Below are 25,869 nucleotides of genomic sequence, written 5' to 3'. Positions count from 1 at the left end.
GTTCACACCCCTTTTAAAGTCTTAAAGTGCCCATGTCTCCTGCGGATCCCGTCTATACCCCATGGTTCTTGAAGCATCCCCAGCATCCTCTAGGACGTATGAGAAAATCTCAATCCGAGAATTCCCAGGCTTGAATTGTAAACACACAAAGTCAGAAGTATATCTGCAGCATCTCCTCCTACCTACAGGCACAGAAGTATAGCCAGTACCACCATTTATAAAAACACAAAGTCCTCCTACCACACACAGAGACAGGAGTATATCCAGCAAATCCTACTACCTACAGACACACAAATACAGGAGTATCACAAGAAAATCCTCTTAAGGAACACACTAACCCCGTTTAGTGATACCTGCAGACTTGTCCACTCTTGCTGCATCCACAAACATCTCCAATACGTCAAGCACCTTAAAAGAAGAGAGCGCCTAGTGGAAGACTGTCTACAGCTCCTTGTTCCCCAGACAGTAGGGGTTATCTGTGAAGCTGCTGCTCCGAGTCATTGATTGGTTGGGAGCACGCTGCACAGTGATCAGCGACTGAGAGCAACTGCAGTATGGGACTCCATCTACTCTACAGGCAGCAGGGAGAGACAGAGATGACCAAAACGGAGAAGGTAAGTATTATTCCACTGCCCCTGGTCCAGTATGTTTTGAGGCCTATAGAACCTGGAATTTAATTGATTATAATACTGGGTATTTTTGGGACTCAAAAACATCCAAGATTGGGAATTTTAGGATTGGCTGGCTTCCCTGCTCCACACATCATAACACTGCACCAATCACATGCAGACCTGTGCTCACTTACTCACCCAAGTGTACAGGTAACTGTCTCCCACAAGGTCAGTCACTATTCACCATGTAGATCTAAAATAGATATACCTGAATGCAGCATGCTTACCTATTGTCTGCTGTAAGGTCACATGGAAGGCCTGCAGGCTGGTGTGTAAACCGTACTAGAGGACACCGTGCATTTAAGATTTTCTGTATTTCTGTACACCCAGGGCCAAACCCATCTAAGCATTCACCAATGACAGAGAGGATCTTTTGTTGTGCCGCTCTTCTAGAGGAGACCCTCCTCATCCAGAATTCTGTACTGAAGCCACCCCCAGCCTAAGGGAAACATGAATGAAACACTCCATGAAGTAAAGGTGCAGAGACATCACAGATTAAGCCCATACCTCCCCACAGAAGGCAAATTTAATAACATGCAATAGAAGGTTTCTCCTGAGTGTTCATTACAAAAAAACTGCACACATACAGTACATGTGCCAACAGTGCACGCTTACAGCTTACTGCATTGGCCAGTTAGTTCTCGCTCACACAAACGCTCTTAGTTTTGGCTTGCACTGTGTTATGTACAGTAGCTGCCAGCAAAATACTGACACCGTTGAGATGTGACATGTGAAATGAACACACGTTAATGAAACAACAGGTGCATAACCGTAATATTACTACATAAATTATAAATGAATGTCCTTGGACACTGTACTGCACACACAGATCACATCCTTAGGCAATAGTATTTTACTGGTGGACCAACTTTGCACTCCATTTGGATCCCACTAGTAGTACATTCTAGACCACGGGTGGGCAATTATTTCAGCTGGGGGCCACTTTAACACTTTCCAGTGAATATTCGAGGGCCACACACAAAATATATTGTTTCTGCTATAAGTCCAGGCACCCCCTCACTCACCGCTATGTCCCGTGTCCCCCATATGCATTAGATATTCACATATTAATTATGGGGACAGAAAAAATAAAACTGTCTAAATGAAATAAACAGAAGAGCCTTCAATTAAGTACAGAAACCACTATAAGCCAGTAATGTAAAAAAAACAAATATCAGTGCTGAAAACAAAGAAACAGCATCAAGTATATTAACGGCTCCTCTCCCTCACTCATTGGGCACATTTACCAGTTCCGCTCCCTCCTTCCTTAGGCACAATTACCAGCTCCACGACCCGCTCCCTGCCTCCTTTCCTCCAATTACTAGCTCCACGACTCCACCATCCATCCTTCCTTGGGCACCATTAGCAGCTCCCCTCCTGCCTTGGGCACAATTACCAGCTCCACGACCCGCTCCCTGCCTCCAATTACTAGCTCCACGACTCCTCCATCCATCCTTCCTTGGGCACCATTAGCAGCTCCCCACCTTCCTTGGGCAAAATTACCTGCTCCTTCCCCCTTACCTCCTTTCTTGGGCCCATCTACCAGCTCTTCCTCCCTCCATCCTTGAGCACAGTTACCAGCTCCCCCCTCCCCCTCGTCACACTTAACAGCTCCTCCTCCCCATACTGGGCAGCCCTAGCAACCCCACCCTGCTGCCATCCACCAGCAATACAAACATTGATGCCCCGTAGCCAGTCACCAATCCACCACTGCAGTCTGAGCAGCTGCATTCAAACCTCACATGTCCTGCCTTTGGCTCCGCCCAGCTCACCGCAGCTTGGAGTTATTGTAGCGCAATGACAACCAGCTACTTGGGCCGCTTGTCATTGCGCAGTGGTGGGAGGAAGCAATGCCAGGCAGGATCTATTTGTGGTCCGTATCCGGCACACATTCTGCCACCCCTATTCTAGACTTTAGGCCACAAGGCAAAAGGTCAGGGAAGGTAGAAAGCAGGGAGAAAGCACAGAGATAGCAGAGAAAAATCAATGTGTATAGTAAACTTTGCAGGAGGAATATACAAGCTTATAAAATAGTCAATGTATGTGGTGGAAACACAATAAAAATATTGTGAGCCTTAAACACTGACACAAATGGAGAGCTGAAGAGATATATATATATATATATATATATATACATACACACACACACACACACATATATACATACACACACACACACACGCACAATCAATCACTAGTAACAGCAAGTACACCAGGCGTACAATCTCTATTTACAAGGTATCTGGGTACAGCAGGCACCACTCTGTCACTGCAAACAGCAGCCTTACCTTCCCGGATCTAGGGCCTTTTAAACTTTCTAGATCCAAAAAGAGGTCCAAGTCGCAGCCCATTTTTCCGAAGGAATTGACGCTTGAGCCATAAAGGGAGACAGTGGCTTCGGGGAAGTAAGCTGTGGCAATGTCACTTATTAATGTGCTGACCAAGTAGCGGAGTCTGATGCTTTCCTCTGTCAGTTGGAGCTCTTCTAGGAGAATGTGTGCTTGATTCTCTATCTGATTAATAAGATAATATTCCGTTAGACATTGTTACACGCTGCACTTATAAAAGACATGCAAACTTACATATGGGATATGGCATGTACAGTTCCTGCAGTTGGGGGATGGGGTGGGGGACAAACCTCCAGCACATGCTAGTAGGCAGATGGGTGACTGTAGCTCCCACCATTGGAGTCATATGGCTCCTCCCTGCACCTTCATTGGTTAGTTTCCATTGAACTGAAAGGTTCCATCTTCAGGAATAAAGGCTGAACCCATACAATGGCTGCGTCTACTCTCAGTAATGGATACATACATTTCCAGGTGCTCACAATTACAATGATTTGATTGGTATTATATGATACAACCTTATTAAATTATCAGCAGCACATATCTGCACCTGCCCTATCCTTGCTGCAAGAGACCATATCACCACGAAACACTTACCCTACATACCTGGTAATACTGACTCAGATCAAGTGGAAATGCAGCTGAGATGTGCACTATTTCCTATAATTGTTCTATGCTGTATATGCAGTGCCCAACGCATGCGCACACTGCTAACATGTGTACGCAGGTGGAATTACAGGCAACTGGGTCACGTCAACAGTGTGCAAAATAACAGTGCTGGTGCAAGGTTTTTTTTTATTTTTTTAATGGTATATGCACAGAGGGTGTTATTCAGAGATGAATGCAGATCGCTGCATACACAGCCAGATCTGCGTTCATCTCTGCACACGCTGGGGGCCGCCCAGCATGTGTGAGGCCGCCTCCCGATGCGTCCGCAGACTGCGCAGCCAGGTGGTCTGACGTCATTTTTTATTTCGGAATGGCTGCGTGTGAGGACACGCAGCCGCCCCGAAAGCAGTCCCAGACCACCCCTATTCGCCGCGCTTCCCCAACGCTGCATCGCCGCCATGCAAACGCCCCCCACTGTCAATCACATTGCAGTCGCATCCATTGGGGATGTGACCGCAAAGTGTGTGTCCGTGCAGCCGCCATCGTCAAACTGCGCTGCGTGCCGCTACTGTAGTAGGGTCTGAATGACCCCAAAATGTGCTACAGATCACACTTCTATTCATTTTTGTGCGGAAAAATAATTCAGTGGCGAGATAATTATAAAAAAAAAAAAAAAAAAATAAGAATTTACTTACCGATAATTCTATTTCTCATAGTCTGTAGTGGATGCTGGGACTCCGTCAGGACCATGGGGAATAGCGGGCTCCGCAGGAGACAGGGCACATCTAAATAAAGCTTTTAGGATCACATGGTGCGTACTGGCTCCTCCCCCTATGACCCTCCTCCAAGCCTCAGTTAGGTACTGTGCCCGGACGAGCGTACACAATAAGGAAGGATCTTGAATCCCGGGTAAGACTCATACCAGCCACACCAATCACACCGTACAACTTGTGATCTGAACCCAGTTAACAGTATGATAACAACAAATGAAGTAGCCTCTGAAAAGATGGCTCACAACAATAGTAATAACCCGATTTTTGTAACAATAACTATGTACAAACATTGCAGACAATCCGCACTTGGGATGGGCGCCCAGCATCCACTACGGACTATGAGAAATAGAATTATCGGTAAGTAAATTCTTATTTTCTCTAACGTCCTAGTGGATGCTGGGACTCCGTCAGGACCATGGGGATTATACCAAAGCTCCCAAACGGGCGGGAGAGTGCGGATGACTCTGCAGCACCGAATGAGAGAACTCCAGGTCCTCCTTAGCCAGAGTATCAAATTTGTAAAATTTTACAAACGTGTTCTCCCCTGACCACGTAGCTGCTCGGCAAAGTTGTAATGCCGAGACCCCTCGGGCAGCCGCCCAAGATGAGCCCACTTTCCTTGTGGAGTGGGCCTTTACAGATTTAGGCTGTGGCAGGCCTGCCACAGAATGTGCAAATTGAATTGTGCTACAGATCCAACGTGCAATCGTCTGTTTAGACGCAGGAGCACCCATCTTGTTGGGTGCATACAATATAAACAACGAGTCAGATTTTCTGACTTCAGCTGTCCTTGAAATATATATTTTTAATGCTCTGACAACGTCCAGTAACTTGGAGTCCTCCAAGTCGCTAGTAGCCGCAGGCACCACAATAGGCTGGTTCAAGTGAAAAGCCGAAACCACCTTAGGGAGAAAATGAGGACGTGTCCGCAGTTCTGCCCTGTCCGAATGGAAAATCAGATATGGGCTTTTGTACGATAAAGCCGCCAACTCTGAAACTCTCCTGGCTGAAGCCAGGGCCAATAACATGGTTACCTTCCATGTAAGGTATTTTAAATCTACCGATTTTAGAGGCTCAAACCAATGAGATTTGAGAAAATTCAAAACTACGTTCAAATCCCACGGTGCCACTGGAGGCACCATTGGGGGTTGTATATGTAGTACACCTTTGACAAAAGTTTGTACTTCAGGAACTGACGCCAATTCCTTCTGGAAGAAGATTGATAAGGCCGAAATTTGAACTTTAATGGACCCTAATTTTAGGCCCATAGACAATCCTGCTTGCAGGAAATGTAAGAATCGACCCAATTGAAATTCTTCCGTTGGGGCCTTTTTGGCCTCACACCACGCAACATATTTTCGCCAAATGCGGTGATAATGTTGTACAGTCACTTCCTTCCTAGCCTTCATCAAGGTAGGAATAACTTCCTCTGGAATGCCCTTTTCTTTTAGAATCCGGCGTTCAACCGCCATGCCGTCAAACGCAGACGCGGTAAGTCTTGGAACATACAAGGTCCCTGCTGAAGCAGATCCCTTCTTAGAGGTAGAGGCCACGGATCCTCCGTGAGCATCTCTTGAAGTTCCGGATACCAAGTTCTTCTTGGCCAGTCCGGAGCCACTAGTATTGTTCTTACTCCCCTTTTCCGTATAATTCTCAGTACCTTTGGTATGAGAGGCAGAGGAGGGAACACATACACTGACTGGTACACCCACGGTGTTACCAGAGCGTCCACAGCTATTGCCTGAGGGTCTCTTGACCTGGCGCAATATCTGTCCAATTTTTTGTTGAGGCGAGACGCCATCATGTCCACCTTTGGTTTTTCCCAACGGTTCACAATCATGTGGAAGACTTCTGGATGGAGTCCCCACTCTCCCGGGTGAAGGTCGTGTCTGCTGAGGAAATCTGCTTCCCAGTTGTCCACTCCCGGGATGAACACTGCTGACAGTGCTATGACATGATTTTCCGCCCAGCGCAGAATCCTTGCCGCTTCTGTCATTGCTCTTCTGCTTCTCGTGCCGCCTTGTCGGTTTACGTGGGCGACTGCCGTGATGTTGTCCGACTGGATCAACACCGGCTGACCCTGAAGCAGCGGTTTTGCCAGGCTTAGAGCATTGTAGATCGCTCTTAGCTCCAGTATATTTATGTGAAGGGACGTCTCCAGGTTTGACCACACGCCCTGGAAGTTCCTTCCCTGTGTGACTGCTCCCCAGCCTCGTAGGCTGGCATCCGTAGTCACCAGGACCCAGTCCTGTATGCCGAATCTGCGGCCCTCTAACAGATGGGCACTCTGCAACCACCACAGGAGAGACAACCTTGTTCTTGGTGACAGTGTTATCCGCTGATGCATGTGCAGATGCGATCCGGACCATTTGTCCAGCAGATCCCACTGAAATGTTCGTGCATGGAATCTGCCAAATGGAATTGCTTCGTAAGAAGCCACCATCTTTCCCAGGACTCTTGTGCATTGATGTACTGACACAGTTCCTGGTTTTAGGAGGTTCCTGACAAGTTCGGATAACTCCCTTGCTTTCTCCTCCGGGAGAAACACCTTTTTCTGAACCGTGTCCAGAATCATTCCCAGGAACAGCAGACGTGTTGTCGGGGTCAATTGAGATTTTGGAAGATTCAGAATCCACCCGTGTTGCTGAAGCACTACCTGGGTTAGTGCTACACCGACTTCCAGCTGTTCTCTGGACTTTGCCCTTATCAGGAGATCGTCCAAGTAAGGGATAATTAATACGCCTTTTCTTCGTAGAAGAACCATCATTTCGGTCATTACCTTGGTAAAGACCCGAGGAGCCGTGGACAAACCAAACGGCAGCGTTTGAAACTGATAATGACAGTCTTGTATCACGAACCTGAGATACCCTTGGTGTGAGGGGTAAATTGGGACATGCAGATAAGCATCTTTTATGTCCAGGGACACCATGAAGTCCCCTTCCTCCAGATTCGCTATCACTGCTCTGAGTGACTCCATCTTGAACTTGAATTTTTGTATGTACAGGTTCAAGGATTTCAGGTTTAGAATAGGTCTTACCGAACCGTCTGGCTTCGGTACCACAAATAGTGTGGAATAATACCCCTTTCCCTGTTGTAGGAGGGGTACCTTGACTATCACCTGCTGAGAATACAGCTTGTGAATGGCTTCCAATACCGACGTCCTTTCTGAGGGAGACGTTGGTAAAGCAGACTTTAGGAACCGGCGAGGGGGAGACCTTTCGAACTCCAACATGTAACCCTGAGATATTATCTGCAGGATCCACGGGTCCACTTGTGAGCGAGCCCACTGATTGCTGAAAATCTTGAGTCGACCCCCCACCGCTCCTGAGTCCGCTTGTAAAGCCCCAGCGTCATGCTGATGGCTTTGTAGAACCCGGGGCGGGCTTCTGGTCCTGGGCAGGGGCTGCTTGCTGCCCTCTCTTACCCTTTCCTCTGCTTCGCGGCAGATAAGACTGTCCTTTTGGTCGCTTGTTTTTATAGGAGCGAAAGGACTGCGGCTGAAAAGACTGTGTCTTTTTCTGTTGGGAGGGGGTCTGAGGTAAAAAAGTGGATTTGCCGGCAGTTGCCGTGGCCACCAGGTCCGAAAGACCGACCCCAAATAATTCCTCTCCTTTATATGGCAATACTTCCATATGCCTTTTGGAATCCGCATCACCTGACCACTGTCGCGTCCATAAACTTCTTCTGGCAGATATGGACATCGCGCTTACCCTTGATGCTAGAGTACAAATATCCCTCTGAGCATCTCGCATATAAAGAAACGCATCCTTTAATTGCTCTAGAGTCAATAAAATACTGTCCCTATCCAGGGTATCAATATTTTCAGTCAGGGAATCCAACCACACTACCCCAGCACTGCACATCCAGGCTGAGGCTATTGCCGGTCGCAGTATAACACCAGTATGTGTGTATATACTCTTCAGTGTAGTTTCCAGCCTCCTATCTGCTGGATCCTTGAGGGCGGCCGTATCAGGAGACGGCAACGCCACTTGCTTTGATAAACGTGTGAGCGCCTTATCCACCCTAGGGGGTGTTTCCCAGCGCGCCCTAACCTCTGGTGGGAAAGGGTATAATGCCAATAACTTCTTGGAAATTAGCAGTTTTCTATCTGGGTTAACCCACGCTTCATCACACACGTCATTCAATTCCTCTGATTCTGGAAAAGCTACAGGTAGTTTTTTCACCCCCCACATAATACCCCTTTTTGAGGTACCAGCAGTATCAGAGATCTGCAAAGCCTCCTTCATTGCCGTGATCATATAACGTGTGGCCCTATTGGAAAATACGTTTGTTTCTTCACCGTCGACACTAGATTCATCTGTGTCGGTACCCGTGTCGACTGACTGAGGTAAGGGACGTTTTACAGCCCCTGACGGTGTCTGAGACGCCTGAGCCGGTACTAACTGGTTTTCCGGCCGTCTCATTTCGTCAACTGACTTTTGTAATGTGCTAACATTATCACGTAATTCCATAACTAAAGCCATCCATTCCGGTGTCGACTCCCTAGGGGGTGACATCACCATTACCGGCAATTGCTCTGCCTCCACACCAACATCGTCCTCATACATGTCGACACACACGTACCGACACACAGCAGCCACACAGGGAATGCTCTAATCGAAGACAGGACCCTCTTAGCCCTTTGGGGAGACAGAGGGAGAGTTTGCCAGCACACACCAAAAGCGCTATAAATGTATATAAACAACCCTAGAAGGTGTTGTTTTTGATATAGGCGCTTTTAATATATCAATATCGCCAAATTATGCCCCCCTTCTCTTTGTTACCCTGTTTCTGTAGTGCAGTGCAGGGGAGAATCCTGGGAGCCTTCCTCACCAGCGGAGCTGAGCAGGAAAATGGCGCTGAGTGCTGAGGAGAATAAGCTCCGCCCCTTTTTCGGCGGGCTTTTCTCCCGGGTTTTAAGAAAGCTGGCCTGGGTTAAATACATACATATAGCCTTAATGGCTATATGTGATGTATTTTTCGCCACTAAAGGTATTTAATATTGCTGCCCAGGGCGCCCCCAGCAGCGCCCTGCACCCTCCGTGACTGAATCAGTGAGACGTGTAGCAACAATGGCGCACAGCTGCAGTGCTGTGCGCTACCTTCATGAAGACTGAGGAGTCTTCTGCCGCCTGCTTTCCGGACCTCCGATCTTCAGCGTCTGTAAGGGGGGTCGGCGGCGCGGCTCCGGGACGAACCCCAGGATGACCTGTGTTCCGACTCCCTCTGGAGCTAAGTGTCCAGTAGCCTAAGACTCCAATCCATCCTGCACGCAGGTGAGTTGGAAATCTCTCCCCTAAGTCCCTCGATGCAGTGATCCTGTTGCCAGCAGGATTCACTGAGATTTAAACCTAAAAAAACTTTGTCTAAGCAGCTCTTTAGGAGAGCCACCTAGATTGCACCCTTCTCGGACGGGCACAAAAACCTAACTGAGGCTTTGAGGAGGGTCATAGGGGGAGGAGCCAGTACGCACCATGTGATCCTAAAAGCTTTATTTAGATGTGCCCTGTCTCCTGCGGAGCCCGCTATTCCCCATGGTCCTGACGGAGTCCCAGCATCCACTAGGACGTTAGAGAAAAACAATTTAGAAATTGGTTACTCAAATTGTACAGGAATCTAACAAAAGAATGAGTCACCTCTAACTGTAATGATCCAAATGTGAAGATTTGTCCTCAAATATGTTACAATGGCACAATATAATTTTTTAATAAAAAAATAAGATTTTACTTACCGGTAAATCTATTTCTCGTAGTCCGTAGTGGATGCTGGGGACTCCGTAAGGACCATGGGGATAGACGGGCTCCGCAGGAGACAGGGCACTTTAAGAAAGAATTTGGATACTGGTGTGCTCTGGCGCCTCCCTCTATGCCCCTCCTCCAGACCTCAGTTAGAGAAACTGTGCCCAGAAGAGCTGACAGTACAAGGAAAGGATTTTGGTAATCCAGGGCAAGATTCATACCAGCCACACCAATCACACCGTATAACTTGTGATAAACTTACCCAGTTAACAGTATGAACAACAGAGCATCAGGTCAACCCTGATGCAACCATAACATAACCCTTATTGAAGCAACAACTATTTACAAGTATTGCAGAAGAATTCCGCATTTGGGACGGGCGCCCAGCATCCACTACGGACTACGAGAAATAGATTTACCGGTAAGTAAAATCTTATTTTCTCTAACGTCCTAGTGGATGCTGGGGACTCCGTAAGGCCCATGGGGATTACACCAAAGCTCCCAAACGGGCGGGAGAGTGCGGATGACTCTGCAGCACCGATTGAGCAAACACAAGGTCCTCCTCAGCCAGGGTATCAAACTTGTAGAACTTTGCAAAAGTGTTTGAACCTGACCAAGTTGCCGCTCGGCAAAGCTGTAATGCAGAGACCCCTCGGGCAGCCGCCCAAGAAGAGCCCACCTTCCTAATGGAATGGGCCTTAACTGATTTTGGCAGCGGCAATCCAGCCGCAGAATGAGCCTGCTGAATCGTGTTACAGATCCAGCGAGCAATAGTTTGCTTTGAAGCAGGAGCACCAAGCTTGTTGGAAGCATACAGGATAAACAAAGACTCTGTTTTCCTGACCCTAGCCGTTCTGGCTACATAAACCTTCAAAGCCCTGACCACATCAAGCAACTCGGAATCCTCCAAGTCAGTAGTAGCCACAGGCACCACAATAGGTTGGTTTATATGAAAGGATGAAACCACTTTCGGCAAAAATTGTGAACGGGTCCGCAATTCTGCTCTATCCGCATGAAAAACCAGATAGGGGCTTTTATGTGACAAAGCCGCTAATTCTGACACACGCCTAGCCGAAGCCAAGGCTAATAGCATGACCACATTCCACGTGAGATATTTCAACTCCACCGTTTTGAGTGGTTCAAACCAGTGGGATTTCAGGAAACTCAACACCACGTTAAGATTCCAAGGTGACACTGGAGGCACAAAAGGGGGCTGAATATGCAGCACTCCCTTTACAAACGTCTGAACTTCAGGTAGAGAAGCCAACTCCTTTTGAAAGAAAATGGATAGGGCCAAAATCCGGACCTTAATGGAACCCAATTTTTGGCCCCAAATTCACTCCGGACTGTAGGAAGTGAAGGAAACGGCCCAGCTGGAACTCCTCCGTAGGAGCATTCCTGGCCTCACACCAAGCAACATATTTTCGCCATATACGGTGATAATGTTGAGCTGTCACGTCCTTCCTAGCCTGTATCAGCGTAGGAATGACCTCATCCGGAATGCCCTTCTCTGCTAGGATCCGGCGTTCAACCGCCATGCCGTCAAACGCAGCCGCGGTAAGTCTTGGAACAGACGGGGCCCTTGTTGCAACAAGTCCTGTCTTAGAGGAAGAGGCCACGGGTCCTCTGTGAGCATTTCTTGCAGATCTGGATACCAAGTCCTTCGTGGCCAATCTAGAACAATGGGGGTAATTCCAAGTTGATCGCAGCAGGAAATTTTTTTAGCAGTTGGGCAAAACCATGTGCACTGCAGGGGGGGCAGATATAACATTTGCAGAGAGAGTTAGATTTGGGTGGGTTATTTTGTTTCTGTGCAGGGTAAATACTGGCTGCTTTATTTTTACACTGCAATTTAGATTGCAGATTGAACTCACCACACCCAAATCTCTCTCTCTCAGCACATGTTATATCTGCCTCCCCTGCAGTGCACATGGTTTTGCCCAACTGCTAACAAAGTTCCTGCTGCGATCAACTCGGAATTACCCCCAATGAGTATTGTTCTCACTCCTCTTTTTCTTATTATCCTCAGCACCTTGGGTATGAGAGGAAGAGGAGGAAATACATAGACCGACTGGAACACCCACGGTGTCACCAGGGCGTCTACAGCTACCGCCTGAGGATCTCTTGACCTGGCACAATACCTTTGTAGCTTTTTGTTGAGACGGGACGCCATCATGTCTATTTGGGGCAGTCCCCACCGTCTTGTAATCTGCGCGAAGACTTCCTGATGAAGTCCCCACTCTCCCGGGTGGAGGTCATGTCTGCTGAGGAAGTCTGCTTCCCAGTTGTCCACTCCCGGGATGAACACTGCTGACAGTGCGCTTACATGATTCTCCGCCCAGCGAAGAATTCTGGCGGCTTCCGCCATCGCCACCCTGCTCCTTGTGCCGCCTTGGCGGTTTACATGAGCCACTGCGGTGATGTTGTCTGACTGAATCAGAACCGGTTGGTCGCGAAGCAGGGTCTCCGCTTGACGTAGGGCGTTGTATATGGCCCTTAGTTCCAGGATGTTGATGTGAAGGCAAGTCTCTTGACTTGACCACAGACCTTGGAAATTTCTTCCCTGTGTGACTGCACCCCAACCTCGGAAGCTTGCGTCCGTGGTCACCAGGACCGAGTCCTGAATGCCGAATCTGCGGCCCTTGAGAAGGTGAGCGCTCGGCAGCCACCACAGGATTGATACCCTGGCCCTGGGGGATAGGGTGATTAACCGATGCATCTGAAAATGTGATCCGGACCGCTTGTCCAGTAAGTCCCATTGAAAGGTCCTCGCATGGAACCTGCCGAAGGGAATGGCCTCGTATGATGCCACCATCTTTCCCAGGACACGAGTGCAGTGATGCACTGACACCTGTTTTGGTTTTAATAGGTTCCTGACCAGTGTCATGAGTTCCTGAGCTTTCTCCATCGGGAGATAAACCCTTTTCCGGTCTGTATCTAGAATCATGCCCAGGAGATCGTCCAAGTATGGGATAATTGTGACTCCTTGCTTCCGCAGGAGTACCATCATTTCCGCCATTACCTTGGTAAATATTCTCGGTGCCGTGGAGAGACCAAACGGCAACGTCTGAAATTGGTAATGACAATCCTGTACCACAAATCTGAGGTATGCCTGATGAGGTGGATAAATGGGGACATGAAGGTATGCATCCTTTATGTCCAGAGACACCATAAAATCCCCCCCTTCCAGGCTTGCGATGACCGCTCTCAGCGATTCCATCTTGAACTTGAACCTTTTCAGGTATATGTTCAGGGATTTTAAATTCAGTATGGGTCTGACCGAACCGTCCGGTTTCGGGACTACAAACATGGTCGAATAATAACCCCTTCCCTGCTGAAGGAGGGGAACCTTGACCACCACCTGTTGAAGATACAATTTGTGAATTGCATTTAACACTATTTCGCTCTCGTGGGGAGAAGCTGGCAGGGACGATTTGAGGTATCGTGAGGGGGCATCTCCTCGAATTCCAGCTTGTATCCCTGAGACACAATATCTATTGCCCAGGGATCCAACTGGGAGTGAACCCACTTGTGGCTGAAATTTCGAAGACGTGCCCCCACCGGGCCTAGCTCCGCCTGTGGAGCCCCAGCGTCATGCGGTGGATTTTGTAGAGGCCGGGGAGGACTTCTGTTCCTGGGAACTAGCTGTGTTGTGCAGCTTCTTTCCTCTGCCCCTGCCTCTGGCAAGAAAGGACGCACCTCGGACTTTGTTTTTCTGTGATCGAAAGGACTGCATTTGATAATACGGTGCTCTCTTAGGCTGTGAGGAAACATATGGCAAAAAAATTTGACTTTCCAGCAGTAGCTGTGGAGACCAGGTCCGAGAGACCCTCCCCAAACAATTCCTCACCCTTGTAAGGTAAAACCTCCACATGCCTTTTTGAGTCGGCATCACCTGTCCATTGCCGAGTCCACAGGACCCTTCTGGCAGAAATTGACATAGCATTTATTCTAGAACCCAGCAGACTAATGTCTCTTTGAGCATCTCTCATATAAAGGACAACGTCTTTAATATGCCCCAAGGTCATCAATACAGTATCCTTGTCTAAGGTCTCAATTTCCTCAGATAAGGTATCCGTCCATGCTGCTACAGCACTACACACCCAGGCCGACGCGATAGCCGGCCTCAGCAAGGTACCCGAATGTGTATAAATGGACTTCAGGGTAACCTCCTGTTTGCGATCCGCAGCATCTTTGAGGGTAGCCGTATCCTGTGACGGCAGGGCTACCTTCTTGAATAAGCGTGTTAAAGCTTTGTCCACCTTAGGGGAGGATTCCCAGCGTAACCTGTCCGTTGGCAGGAAAGGATGCGCCATAATAATCCTTTTGGAAATCTGCAGTTTTTTATCTGGAGATTCCCAAGCCTTTTCACATAACTCATTTAGCTCGTGTGAGGGGGGAAAGGTTACCTCCGGTTTCTTTTCCCCATACATATGAACCCTCCTGTCAGGGACTGGGGTTTCCTCTGATGTGCAACACATCCTAAATTGCTATAATCATATAACGGATGGATTTAGCCAATTTAGGCTGTAAGTTTGCATCATCGTAATCGACACTGGAGTCAGAATCCATGTCGGTATCTGTGTCAACAATTTTGGATAGTGGGCGCTTCTGAGACCCTGACGGCCTCTGCGACATAGGATCAGGCACGGGTTGAGACCCTGACTGTCCTGAGGCTTCAGCTTTTTCTAACCTTTTATGCAAGGAATTAACATTATCATTTAAAACCTTCCACATATCCATCCAATCAGGTGTCGGCGCCGTCGGCGGAGATACCCCATTCATTTGCTCCCTCTCTGCTTCCACATAGCCTTCCTCGTCAAACATGTCAACACAAGCGTACCGACACACCACACACACAGGGAATGCCCTTTTTGAAGACCGTTCCCCCACAAGGCCCTTTGGAGAGACAGAGAGAGAGTATGCCAGCACACACCCCAGCGCTATAAACCCAGGAATAACACAGTAACTTAATGTTAACCCAGTAGCTGCTGTTTATATTGATTTTTGCGCCTAATTATGTGCCCCCCCTCTCTTTTTACCCTCTTCTACCGTGTATCTGCAGGGGAGAGCCTGGGGAGCTTCCTCTCAGCGGAGCTGTGGAGAAAAAATGGCGCTGGTGAGTGCTGAGGAAGAAGCCCTGCCCCCTCAGCGGCGGGCTTCTGTCCCGCTTAAATGTACAATTTTTTGGCGGGGGCTCATACATATATACAGTGCCCAACTGTATATATGCTAAACTTTTGCCGAAGAGGTCCCAATTGCTGCCCAGGGCGCCCCCCCCTGCGCCCTGCACCCTTACAGTGACCGGAGTATGTGAGGTGTGTGGGAGCAATGGCGCACAGCTGCAGTGCTGTGCGTTACCTCCGTGAAGAACGGAGTCTTCTGCCGCCGATTTGAAGTCTTCTTTGCTTCTCATACTCACCCGGCTTCTGTCTTCCGGCTCTGCGAGGGGGACGGCGGCGCGGCTCTGGGATCGGACGGCGAGGGTGAGATCCTGCGTACGATCCCTCTGGAGCTAATGGTGTCCAGTAGCCTAAGAAGCAGGACCTAGCTTCAGAGAGTAGGGCTGCTTCTCTCCCCTCTGTCCCACGATGCAGGGAGTCTGTTGCCAGCAGAGCTCCCTGAAAATAAAAAACCTATCAAAATACTTTCTCTCAGCAAACTCAGGAGAGCTCACTGAAGAGCACCCAGCTCATCTGGGCACAGTATCAAACGGAGGTTTGGAGGAGGGGCATAGAAGGAGGAGCCAGAGCACACCAGAACCTAAATTCTTTCTTAAAGTGCCCATGTATCCTGCGGAGCCAGTCTATCCCCATGGTCCTTACGGAGTCCCCAGCCTTGTATGCATTTCATTCGCAACTCCACTTACGACTGTAGAGGTAGAAAGGTGTTGTAACAGGATATTCTTGCATAGGAAAAGCCCAAAGCAGGCTTATTCACACAAATGTGGCTAATGCAGAGTGGGATCTAGCCAAAGTGTAGGTTCTTCATTGTGGTGACTCGTAGCAACTATAGTAGGTGCGCACACATTGATGTGGCAGCATACTTACTCACATCAGAAATGGTGCTTTCCAGGATAACCTTGGTGCCCTTGCCTTACTGAACAATGTATTCATTTCTAGATCAGAGTAAGTATTACCTTATTTCTCTAACGTCCTAGAGGATGTTGGGACTCCGTAAGGACCATGGGGATAGACGGGCTCCGCAGGAGACATGGGCACTTTAAGAAAGACTTTGGATCTGGGTGTGCACTGGCTCCTCCCTCTATGCCCCTCCTCCAGACCTCAGTTAGAGAAACTGCGCCCAGAGGAGACAGACAGTACGAGGAAAGGATTTTTGTTAATCCAAGGGCAAGATTCATACCAGCCACACCAATCACACCGTATAACTTGTGATATACTAACCAGTTAACAGTATGAAAACAACATAGCATCAGTCCAAGACCGATGAAAATTATATACTATATACAAGTCTTGCAGAAGTAGTCCGCACATGGGACGGGCGGCCAGCATCCTCTACGGACTACGAGAAATAGATTTACCGGTGAGTAAAATCTTATTTTCTCTAACATCCTAGTGGATGCTGGGGACTCCGTAAGGACCATGGGGATTATACCAAAGCTCCCAAACAGGCGGGAGAGTGCGGATGACTCTGCAGCACCGATTGAGCAAACCGGAGGTCCTCCTCAGCCAGGGTATCAAACTTATAGAACGTTGCAAAGGTGTTTGACCCCGACCAAGTAGCAGCTCGGCACAGCTGTAGTGCCGAGACCCCTCGGGCAGCCGCCCAAGACGAGCCCACCTTCCTAGTGGAATGGGCCTTAACCGATTTTGGTAACGGCAATCCTGCCGTAGAATGCGCCTGCTGAATCGTGTTACAGATCCAGTGAGCAATAGTCTGCTTTGAAGCAGGGCCGCCGACCTTGTTGGCTGCATACAGGACAAACAGTGCTTCTGTTTTTCTGATCCTAGCCGTTCTGGTCACGTAAATTTTCAAAGCCCTGACCACATCAAGGGACTCGGAATCCTCCAAGTCACGTGTAGCCACAGGCACGACAATAGGTTGGTTCATATGAAAGGATGAGACCACCTTAGGTAGGAATTGAGGACGGGTCCGCAATTCCGCTCTATCCATATGGAAAACCAGATAGGGGCTTTTATGTGATAAAACCGCTAATTCCGAAACTCGCCTAGCCGAAGCCAAGGCTAACAATATGACCACCTTCCAAGTGAGATATTTCAACTCCACTGTTCTAAGTGGTTCAAACCAATGTGACTTAAGGAAACTTAACACCACGTTAAGGTCCCAAGGCGCCACCGGAGGTACAAAAGGAGGCTGAATATGCAGTACTCCCTTCACAAAAGTCTGTACTTCAGGTAGAGAGGCCAATTCCTTTTGAAAGAAAATGGATAAGGCCGAAATCTGAACTTTAATGGAGCCTAACTTTAGGCCCAAATTCACTCCAGTTTGTAGGAAGTGAAAACGGCCTAGATGGAATTATTCCGTAGGAGCATTCCTGGCCTCACACCAAGAAACATATTTTCGCCATATTCGGTGATAATGTTTAGATGTCACGTCCTTCCTAGCCTTTATTAGCGTAGGAATGACCTCATCCGGAATACCTTTTTCCGCTAGGATCCGGCCTTCAACCACCATGCCGTCAAACGCAGCCGCGTTAAGTCTTGGAACAGACAGGGACCCTGTTGCAACAGGTCCTGTCTTAGAGGAAGAGGCCACGGATCTTCTGTGAGCATTTCCTGCAGATCCGGATACCAGGTCCTTCGCGGCCAATCCGGAACAATGAGTATTGTTCTCTCTCCTCTTTTTCTTATTATTCTCAACACCTTGGGTATGAGAGGAAGAGGAGGAAATACATGGACCGACTGGAACACCCACGGTGTCACTAGGGCGTCCACAGCTACCGCCTGAGGATCTCTTGACCTGGCACAATACCTTTGTAGCTTTTTGTTGAGACGGGACGCCATCATGTCTATTTGGGGCAGTCCCCACCGACTTGCAATCTGTGCGAAGACTTCCTGATGAAGTCCCCACTCTCCTGGATGCAGGTCGTGTCTGCTGAGGAAGTCTGCTTCCCAGTTGTCCATTCCCGGAATGAACACTGCTGACAGTGCGCTTACATGATTCTCCGCCCAGCGAAGAATTCTGGTGGCTTCCGCCATCGCCACTCTGCTCCTTGTGCCGCCCTGGCGGTTTACATGAGCTATTGCGGTGACGTTGTCTGACTGGATCAGAACTGGTCGGTCGCGAAGTAAGGTCTCCGCTTGACGTAGGGCGTTGTATATGGCCCTTAGTTCCAGGATGTTGATGTGAAGACAAGTCTCTTGAAATGACCAAAGGCCTTGGAAATTTCTTCCCTGTGTGACTGCTCCCCAACCTCGGAGGCTCGCGTCCGTGGTCACCAGGATCCAATCCTGAATGCCGAACCTGCGGCCCTCTAGAAGGTGAGCACTCTGCAGCCACCACAGGAGAGATACCCTGGCCCTGGGGACAGGGTGATCCGCTGATGCATTTGCAGATGTGACCCGGACCATTTGTCCAATAGGTCCCATTGGAAAGTCCTTGCATGGAACCTGCCGAAGGGAATGGCTTCGTACGTCGCCACCATTTTTCCCAGGACTTGAGTGCAATGATGTACTGACATTTGTTTTGGCTTCAACAGGTTCTTGACTAGAGTCATGAGTTCCTGCGCTTTTTCTATCGGGAGAAAAACCCTTTTCTGGTCTGTGTCCAGAATCATGCCCAAGAAGGGCAGACGAGTCGTAGGATTCAGCTGCGACTTTGGAATATTGAGAATCCAGCCGTGTCGCTGTAACACCTTCAGTGAAAGTGATACTCTGTTCAGCAACTTCTCCCGTGATCTCGCTTTCATGAGGAGATCGTCCAAGTACAGGATAATTGTGACACCCTGCTTGCGCAGGAGCACCATCATTTCCGCCATTACCTTGGTGAAAATTCTCGGGGCCGTGGAAAGCCCAAACGGCAACGTCTGAAATTGGTAATGACAATCCTGTACCGCAAATCTCAGGTACGCCTGATGAGGAGGATATATGGGAACATGCAGGTATGCATCCTTTATGTCCAGAGACACCATAAAATCCCCCCCTTCCAGGCTGGCGATGACCGCTCTGAGCGATTTCCATTTTGAATTTGAACCGCTTTAAGTAAAGGTTCAGGTATTTTAAATTCAAAATGGGTCTGACCAAACCGTCCGGTTTCGGGACCACAAACAGAGTTGAGTAGTACCCCTTCCCTCTTTGAAGCAGGGGAACCTCAACCACCACTTGTTGAAGACACAATTTGTGAATCGCATGTAACACTATCTCCCTTTCCAGGGGAGAAGTCGGTAGCGCCGATTTGAAAAACTAGCGAGGAGGCACCTCTTCGAATTCCAGCTTGTATCCCTGGGAAACAATTTCTATTGCCCAGGGATCCACCTGTGAGTGAACCCAGATGTGGCTGAAAAGTCGAAGACGTGCCCCCACTGGAGCGGACTCCCTCAGGGGAGCCTCAGCGTCATGCGGTGGATTTTGCAGAGGCCGGGGAGGACTTCTGTTCCTGGGAACTAGCTGTGTTGTGTAGCTTTTTACCTCTGCCCTTACCTCTGGTAAGAAAGGACGATCCACGTACTCTTTTGCTTTTATTTGAACGAAAGGACTGCATTTGATAATGAGGCGCTTTCTTAGATTGTGAGGGAATATAAGGCAAAAAATTAGATTTACCAGCCGTAGCTGTGGAGACGAGGTCCGAGAGGCCCTCTCCAAACAATTCCTCACCCTTGTAAGGCGAAAACTCCATATGCCTCTTTGAGTCGGCATCACCTGTCCACTGTCGGGTCCATAAGACTCGCCTAGCAGAAATAGACATAGCGTTTATTCTGGAACCCAGTAAACTAATGTCTCTTTGAGCATCCCTCATATATAAGACAGTATCTTTTATATGCCCTAGGGTCATTAAAATGGTATCCTTATCAAGGGTCTCAATATCCGCTGATAAGGAATCTGTCCATGCTGCTACAGCACTACAAACCCAGGCCGACGCAATTGCCGGTCTGAGTAACGTACCAGAATGTGTGTAAATGGACTTCAAGGTAACCTCCTGCTTGCAGTCAGCAGGATCCTTGAGGGTAGCCTTATCTTGGGATGGGAGCGCTATCTTTTTTGATAAGCGTGTCAAAGCCTTGTCTACCCTAGGGGAGGATTCCCACCCTATTCTGTTCTTTGGCGGGAAAGGATACGCTATAAGAATCCTTTTGGGAATCTGCAGTTTTTTGTCTGGAGTTTCCCACGCTTTTTCGCATAATTCGTTCAGCTCATGTGAGGAGGGAAAGGTGACCTCAGGTTTCTTTCCCTTATACATGTGTACCCTCGTGTCAGGGACAGGGGGTTCCTCTGTGATATGCAAAACATCTTTTATTGCAATAATCATATTTTAGCCACATTTAGCTACATTTAGCCACTTTTGGCTATAATTTTGTATCATCGTAGTCGACACTGGAGTCTAAATCCGTGTCGGTTTCTGTGTCTACTATTTGGGATAGTGGGTGCTTCTGAGACCCCGAAGGTCCCGGCGACATTGGGACAGACATGGGTTGACTCCCTCACTGTACCCTAACTTCAGCTTTGTCTAATCTTTTGTGCAATAAATTAACATTTATTTAACATAGCACTTAAAACATTCCACATATCCATCCAGTCAGGTGTCGGCGCTGCCGACGGAGACCTTACATTCATACACTCCCCCTCCTCCTTAGGTGAGCCTTCAACCTCAGACATGTCGACACACGCGTACCGACACACCACACACACACAGGGAAGCTCTTTTCTGAAGACCGGTTCCCCACCAGGCCCTTTGGAGAGACAGAGAGAGAGTATGCCAGCACACACCCCAGCGCTATATGACCCAGGAAAAAACACAGAATGTTTACCCAGTAGCGCTTTTCAAGTATGTATATGCGCCAATTATGTGCCCCCCCTCTACTTTAAAACCCTCTTTCACCGTGGTATCAAGCACGGGAGAGTCCGGGGAGCTTCCTCTCAGCGGTGCTGTGGAGAAAAATGGCGCTGGTGAGTGCTGAGGGAGAAGCCCCGTCCCCTCGGCGGCGGGCTTCTGTCCCGCTCAAAATTCTTTAAAACATGGCGGGGGCTCTTTATATACATGTACAGTGCCCAGCTGTACATGTATATATGTACATTTGCCACAGGAGAGGTTTATATTGCTGCCCAGGGCACTCCCCCTGCACCCTTACAGTGACCGATGTGTGTGAGGTGAATGGGAGCAATGGCGCACAGCTTCACTACTGTGCGTTACCTCTATGAAGATCAAGCTGTCTTCTGCCACCTCTGAAGTCTTTTCCTCTCAAACTCTCCCGGCTTCTATCTTCCGGCTCTGCGAGGAGGACGGCGGCGCGGCTCTGGGACGGACGGCGAGGGTGAGACCTGCGTACCGATCCCTCTGGAGCTAATGGTGTCCAGTAGCCTAAGAAACAGAGCCCTGAAACTCAGAGAAGTGGGTCTGTTTCTCTCTCCTCAGTCCCTCGATGCAGGGAGTCTGTTGCCAGCAGGCTCCCTGAACATAAAAAACCTAACTAAAATACTTTCTTTACAGGAAACTCAGGAGAGCTCCATGAAATGCACCCAGTCTCCACTGGGCACAGTATCAAACGGAGGTCTGGAGGAGGGGCATAGAGGGAGGAGCCAGTGCACACCCAGATCCAAAGTCTTTCTTAAAGTGCCCATGTCTCCTGCGGAGCCCGTCTATCCCCATGGTCCTTACGGAGTCCCAACATCCTCTAGGACGTTAGAGAAATAAGGTAATACTTACTCTGATCTAGAAATGAATACATTGTTCAGTAAGGCAAGGGCACCAAGGTTATCCTGGAAAGCACCATTTCTGATGTGAGTAAGTATGCTGCCACATCAATGTGTGTGCACCTACTATAGTTGCTACGAGTCACCACAATGAAGAACCTACACTTTGGCTAGATCCCACTCTGCATTAGCCACATTTGTGTGAATAAGCCTGCTTTGGGCTTTTCCTATGCAAGAATATCCTGTTACAACACCTTTCTACCTCTACAGTCGTAAGTGGAGTTGCGAATGAAATGCATACAAGGCTGCATCACCCCATCTTTTGTACATTTGGATCCTGGACATTCAGTGCAAAACCGTACATAGGCGTATGTTCAACTGTGCGTCATCTCCATAGTGTTTATCTGTCACATCACAGAGTCCCATGTGCCAGCACTGCACAGTTACTACAGCAATCCTGCAACAACACTTCTAACTTTACACTGGTCTGGAGTGGTGTGTCAGGGAGGCACAGGATAGTGAGGTCACCTCACCATACCTGGAGCTGTACTACATAGTGATTAGGTACTGCTTGTAACAAACTGGACAACGGGGTATAGTTTTTTGGTATCTAGAGAGGAGGGCTATTACTTCTGTACAGTGAGACTTCCTTCCCCAAATATACCCTGAGCTCACAATGCTTCTCCTGTTCTCTACAGAGCAGGAACCAATTCAGAGGTACTGTACATGGAAAAAAAGGAAACTGTAGCACATACTTTTGAAGACCAAATGTAAACGTATGTCTTGTCTGATATAAGAGCAGAAAGTGATACACATACCAATGACAAGCAATCTACACATATAATTTGTTTAGATACAATACAAAAATATGGTTTCATGTGATATACCTAGAAATGCGGGATGGGGCTCAGTCAGAATAAATGGTGCTCGGGAAGTTACATGTACAAAGAAAATAGTTGAATGAATTAAAAAAAAAAAAAAAAACGTGTACAAGCAATAAGACTAGAATGGATAAAAACGCGCTTTTCAGACTGTGGGTATCACTTATCCAAAATCTCACCTTTCTGGGTCCCCCACTGAGAGAGAGAGAGAGAGAGAGAGAGAGAGAGAGAGAGAGAGAGAGAGAGAGAGAGAGAGAGAGAGAGAGAGAGAGAGAGAGAGAGAGAGAGAGAGAGAGAGAGAGAGAGAGAGAGAGAGAGAGAGAGAGAGAGAGAGAGAGAGAGAGAGTGTGTGTGTGTGTGTGTGTATCTCAGTAGGGGAACCAAAAATGTGTGCTTTTGAATTTTGGATAAGGGATACTCAACCTGTAATACAATCAGAAAGTACAATAAATTCTCGACTCACATTCTCGGCTGTGCATAACTTCTCTATCAAGTCGCTTAGAGAGGTAGAAGACTGCGGGCAAAACTTGACCAAGTGCGGATCCAAATCTTTAGCTTTGATTTTAATAAATCTGGATTTAAATGGTACTACACAGGCCTCCTCATCAGTAGGGATTTTAGTGGCCGCTAGGAGTGAATCTATGCTTTGTGTATCCACAAATTCCACAACTGCGTTAGTGCTCTAGAAGAGAAGACAGTTTTAGGGTTACCAAAAAGTAATACGTACTACTGTAATGTCTCATTTTATCTTACATAAATAAGCAAAGTTACACAAATGTCACATGCAACAGTACCCCGCATTTTAATAAACTAAATAGGAGAACATTGTTGTTTCAACACCATGATCATTTATTTAAAATAAGTTCTTTCGTTGAATGTAAATTTAGTCAGAACCATAATAACCATAAATACTGCATTATGTTGCCCTTATTTCTTTCTTTGGTATTTTTATTGTGTATATACTTTGCACTTGTATCCGAGCATCATATACTCGTCTGTATTTTACACAAGCTGTGGGCTGTATTAACACCTATATATTGTACATGTCCTATAGCCAAATGCTCTCTAACCGTTGTTTTCACTTTTTTGTATTCATAACATCTGATGCCTTGTCTATATAACGCCTATGAAAGCATGCTAGGATTTATTTATTGTATATTGTTTATCAATGTGTGTGATGATCATTATGCTTGACCCGTATGCCTATGTCTTGCAAGTTTGTCAGCAGTGTTTTTGTTTTAATAAAAATGTAAGTAAAAACATGCCAAACAGCAAACGGAATCTAAACCCCTAAATTGCATAGTAAAATAAAGCAGTAGAGGCGTAACACCGCAGTGTAGCTTTATCTACTATTCATTGTGGGGCTGATGATGAGTGAACACTAGGCCGGATGATGTACTGTACATTAAAAGCAAATTCAAATACACGGAAGTAATGGTGAGTTTTTGCCTGGTGTACAAGTCATATACATGCCTAGGGTTCCTATATGCCTTGTCCATACATATTCCTTTCCTTTATTTCTAAATGGACACTGGGCCTAATTCAGAGCTGATCGCAGCAGCAAATGTATTAGCTAACGGGCAAACCATGTGCACTGCAGGTGTGGCAGATATAACATTTGCAGAGAGAGTAAAGGGGGGAACTCACGGAGCGATCGCTGCTTAAAATCTAAGCAATCTGACTAGATTGCTTAGATTTTAAGCATGATCACTCCGTGTGTACCCCCCACAGCGATAGCGATGCGCAGCCCCGCGCATCGTGCAGGCCAATCTAGCAGGTCGCTCATTTCACCCGCTGGGTGAAATGAGCGCTCCCCCCCCACCCCCCCCCACCCCACCCCCGTACGCTCAGCACACATCACACATGCACACATCTCTCCCAAATCGGGCCGTGAGTACTGGCGTTTAGATTTGGGTGGGTTATATTGTTTATGTGCAGTGAACACTGGCTGCTTTATTTTTACACTGCAATTTAGATTTCAGTTTGAACACCCCCCCCCCCCCCCAAAAAAATCTAACTCTCTCTGCACATGTTCTATCTCCCCCCATCTGCAGTGCAGCATGGTTTTGCCCATTAGCTAACAAATTTGCTGCTGCGATCAGATCTGAATTAGGCCCACTATTATGTGATGTTACTCTATGAAGAGTATATTTAAATCTGCATTACAAACACTGTGGCCATACTTACATTGCTGTTGAAAAAAAAGTGATTGGCTACTTTCCCATGCTGTGATAAAAACCTCAAAAATTTACTTTCATTGATTTTAGGTGGGCAGCCTATTAACACCGAATGTCTGGCCTGAATTTGTCGTTCTTTCTGGACATCTTCGAAGTTTTTCCGTGTGGTTTGCTCTTGCTCTGTGAATGCTGCAAAGACACATTTAATCATTAAAGCTCATATCAGACTGTGGACAGCTCAAATCTGTAGTGTTTCATACAAATCATTAATAATAATAGGATAAAATGAAGATAAATGTTACAAAATTACTACATAATCATTGGGGTCGATACAATTTCAGTGTGCTGTTTTAACCGCGCCGGGAAGGAGGTCCTGGAGCTATTCAATTCAGCGCGCTGTTATGTCAGAGAATGCCAGTACTTGCGCCTTAAATCGGCTATTTAGTTGCGAGAACCAGCATTCTCCCACTTAAGTGGCCCGCCGCAATGCTGTGTGCACTGCGCCAAGACACAAAAGAGCACTGCAGCACTAGTTTTGCCAGCCTTCCGCTCGCACCTCAGGAGGGGTGCAAGCAGAAATTCAAGCAGAACAGATATATCAAACCTTCAAAATAGAAAGCGGAGAAGTTGTCCAGAGCAACGATCACTTCTAGCTACAAATTATTTAGGACAGTCAATAAAATTGCAGAAGCCTGTGGTCAGCATAGACTGAACATGAGATGGAAATTATGGTTTTCTGAAGGTTAATAATACTTCTGGGCTCAAAATGACCACTTCAAATTTCTATGTTTTAAGCTGTTTTTTTTTCGTCGTGTTTTTTAAAAAAAAAACACTCGAATCCAAAACA

At 47.6% G+C, this 25,869-nt stretch overlaps 1 protein-coding gene across 1 annotated transcript in view; it reads right to left on the bottom strand.

The window, feature by feature from the left end:
- Window positions 1-25,869, bottom strand: part of MTPAP (mitochondrial poly(A) polymerase) — a 105,352-nt gene that overhangs the window by 70,251 nt on the left and 9,232 nt on the right. The window contains exons 2-5 of the mRNA XM_063922035.1: window positions 25,033-25,200; window positions 23,309-23,527; window positions 2,960-3,184; window positions 899-1,110 (exon numbers count right to left, since the gene is read on the bottom strand). Of these exons, the coding sequence (XP_063778105.1) occupies window positions 899-1,110; window positions 2,960-3,184; window positions 23,309-23,527; window positions 25,033-25,200 (824 nt within the window). The remainder of the gene's footprint in view (window positions 1-898; window positions 1,111-2,959; window positions 3,185-23,308; window positions 23,528-25,032; window positions 25,201-25,869) is intronic.

The sequence above is a fragment of the Pseudophryne corroboree genome, chromosome 5 (assembly GCF_028390025.1).
Source record: "Pseudophryne corroboree isolate aPseCor3 chromosome 5, aPseCor3.hap2, whole genome shotgun sequence".
Lineage (NCBI taxonomy): Eukaryota > Metazoa > Chordata > Amphibia > Anura > Myobatrachidae > Pseudophryne > Pseudophryne corroboree.
The sequence above is the reverse complement of the archived record's forward strand: the minus strand, read 5'-3'. Positions and strand labels throughout refer to the sequence as shown.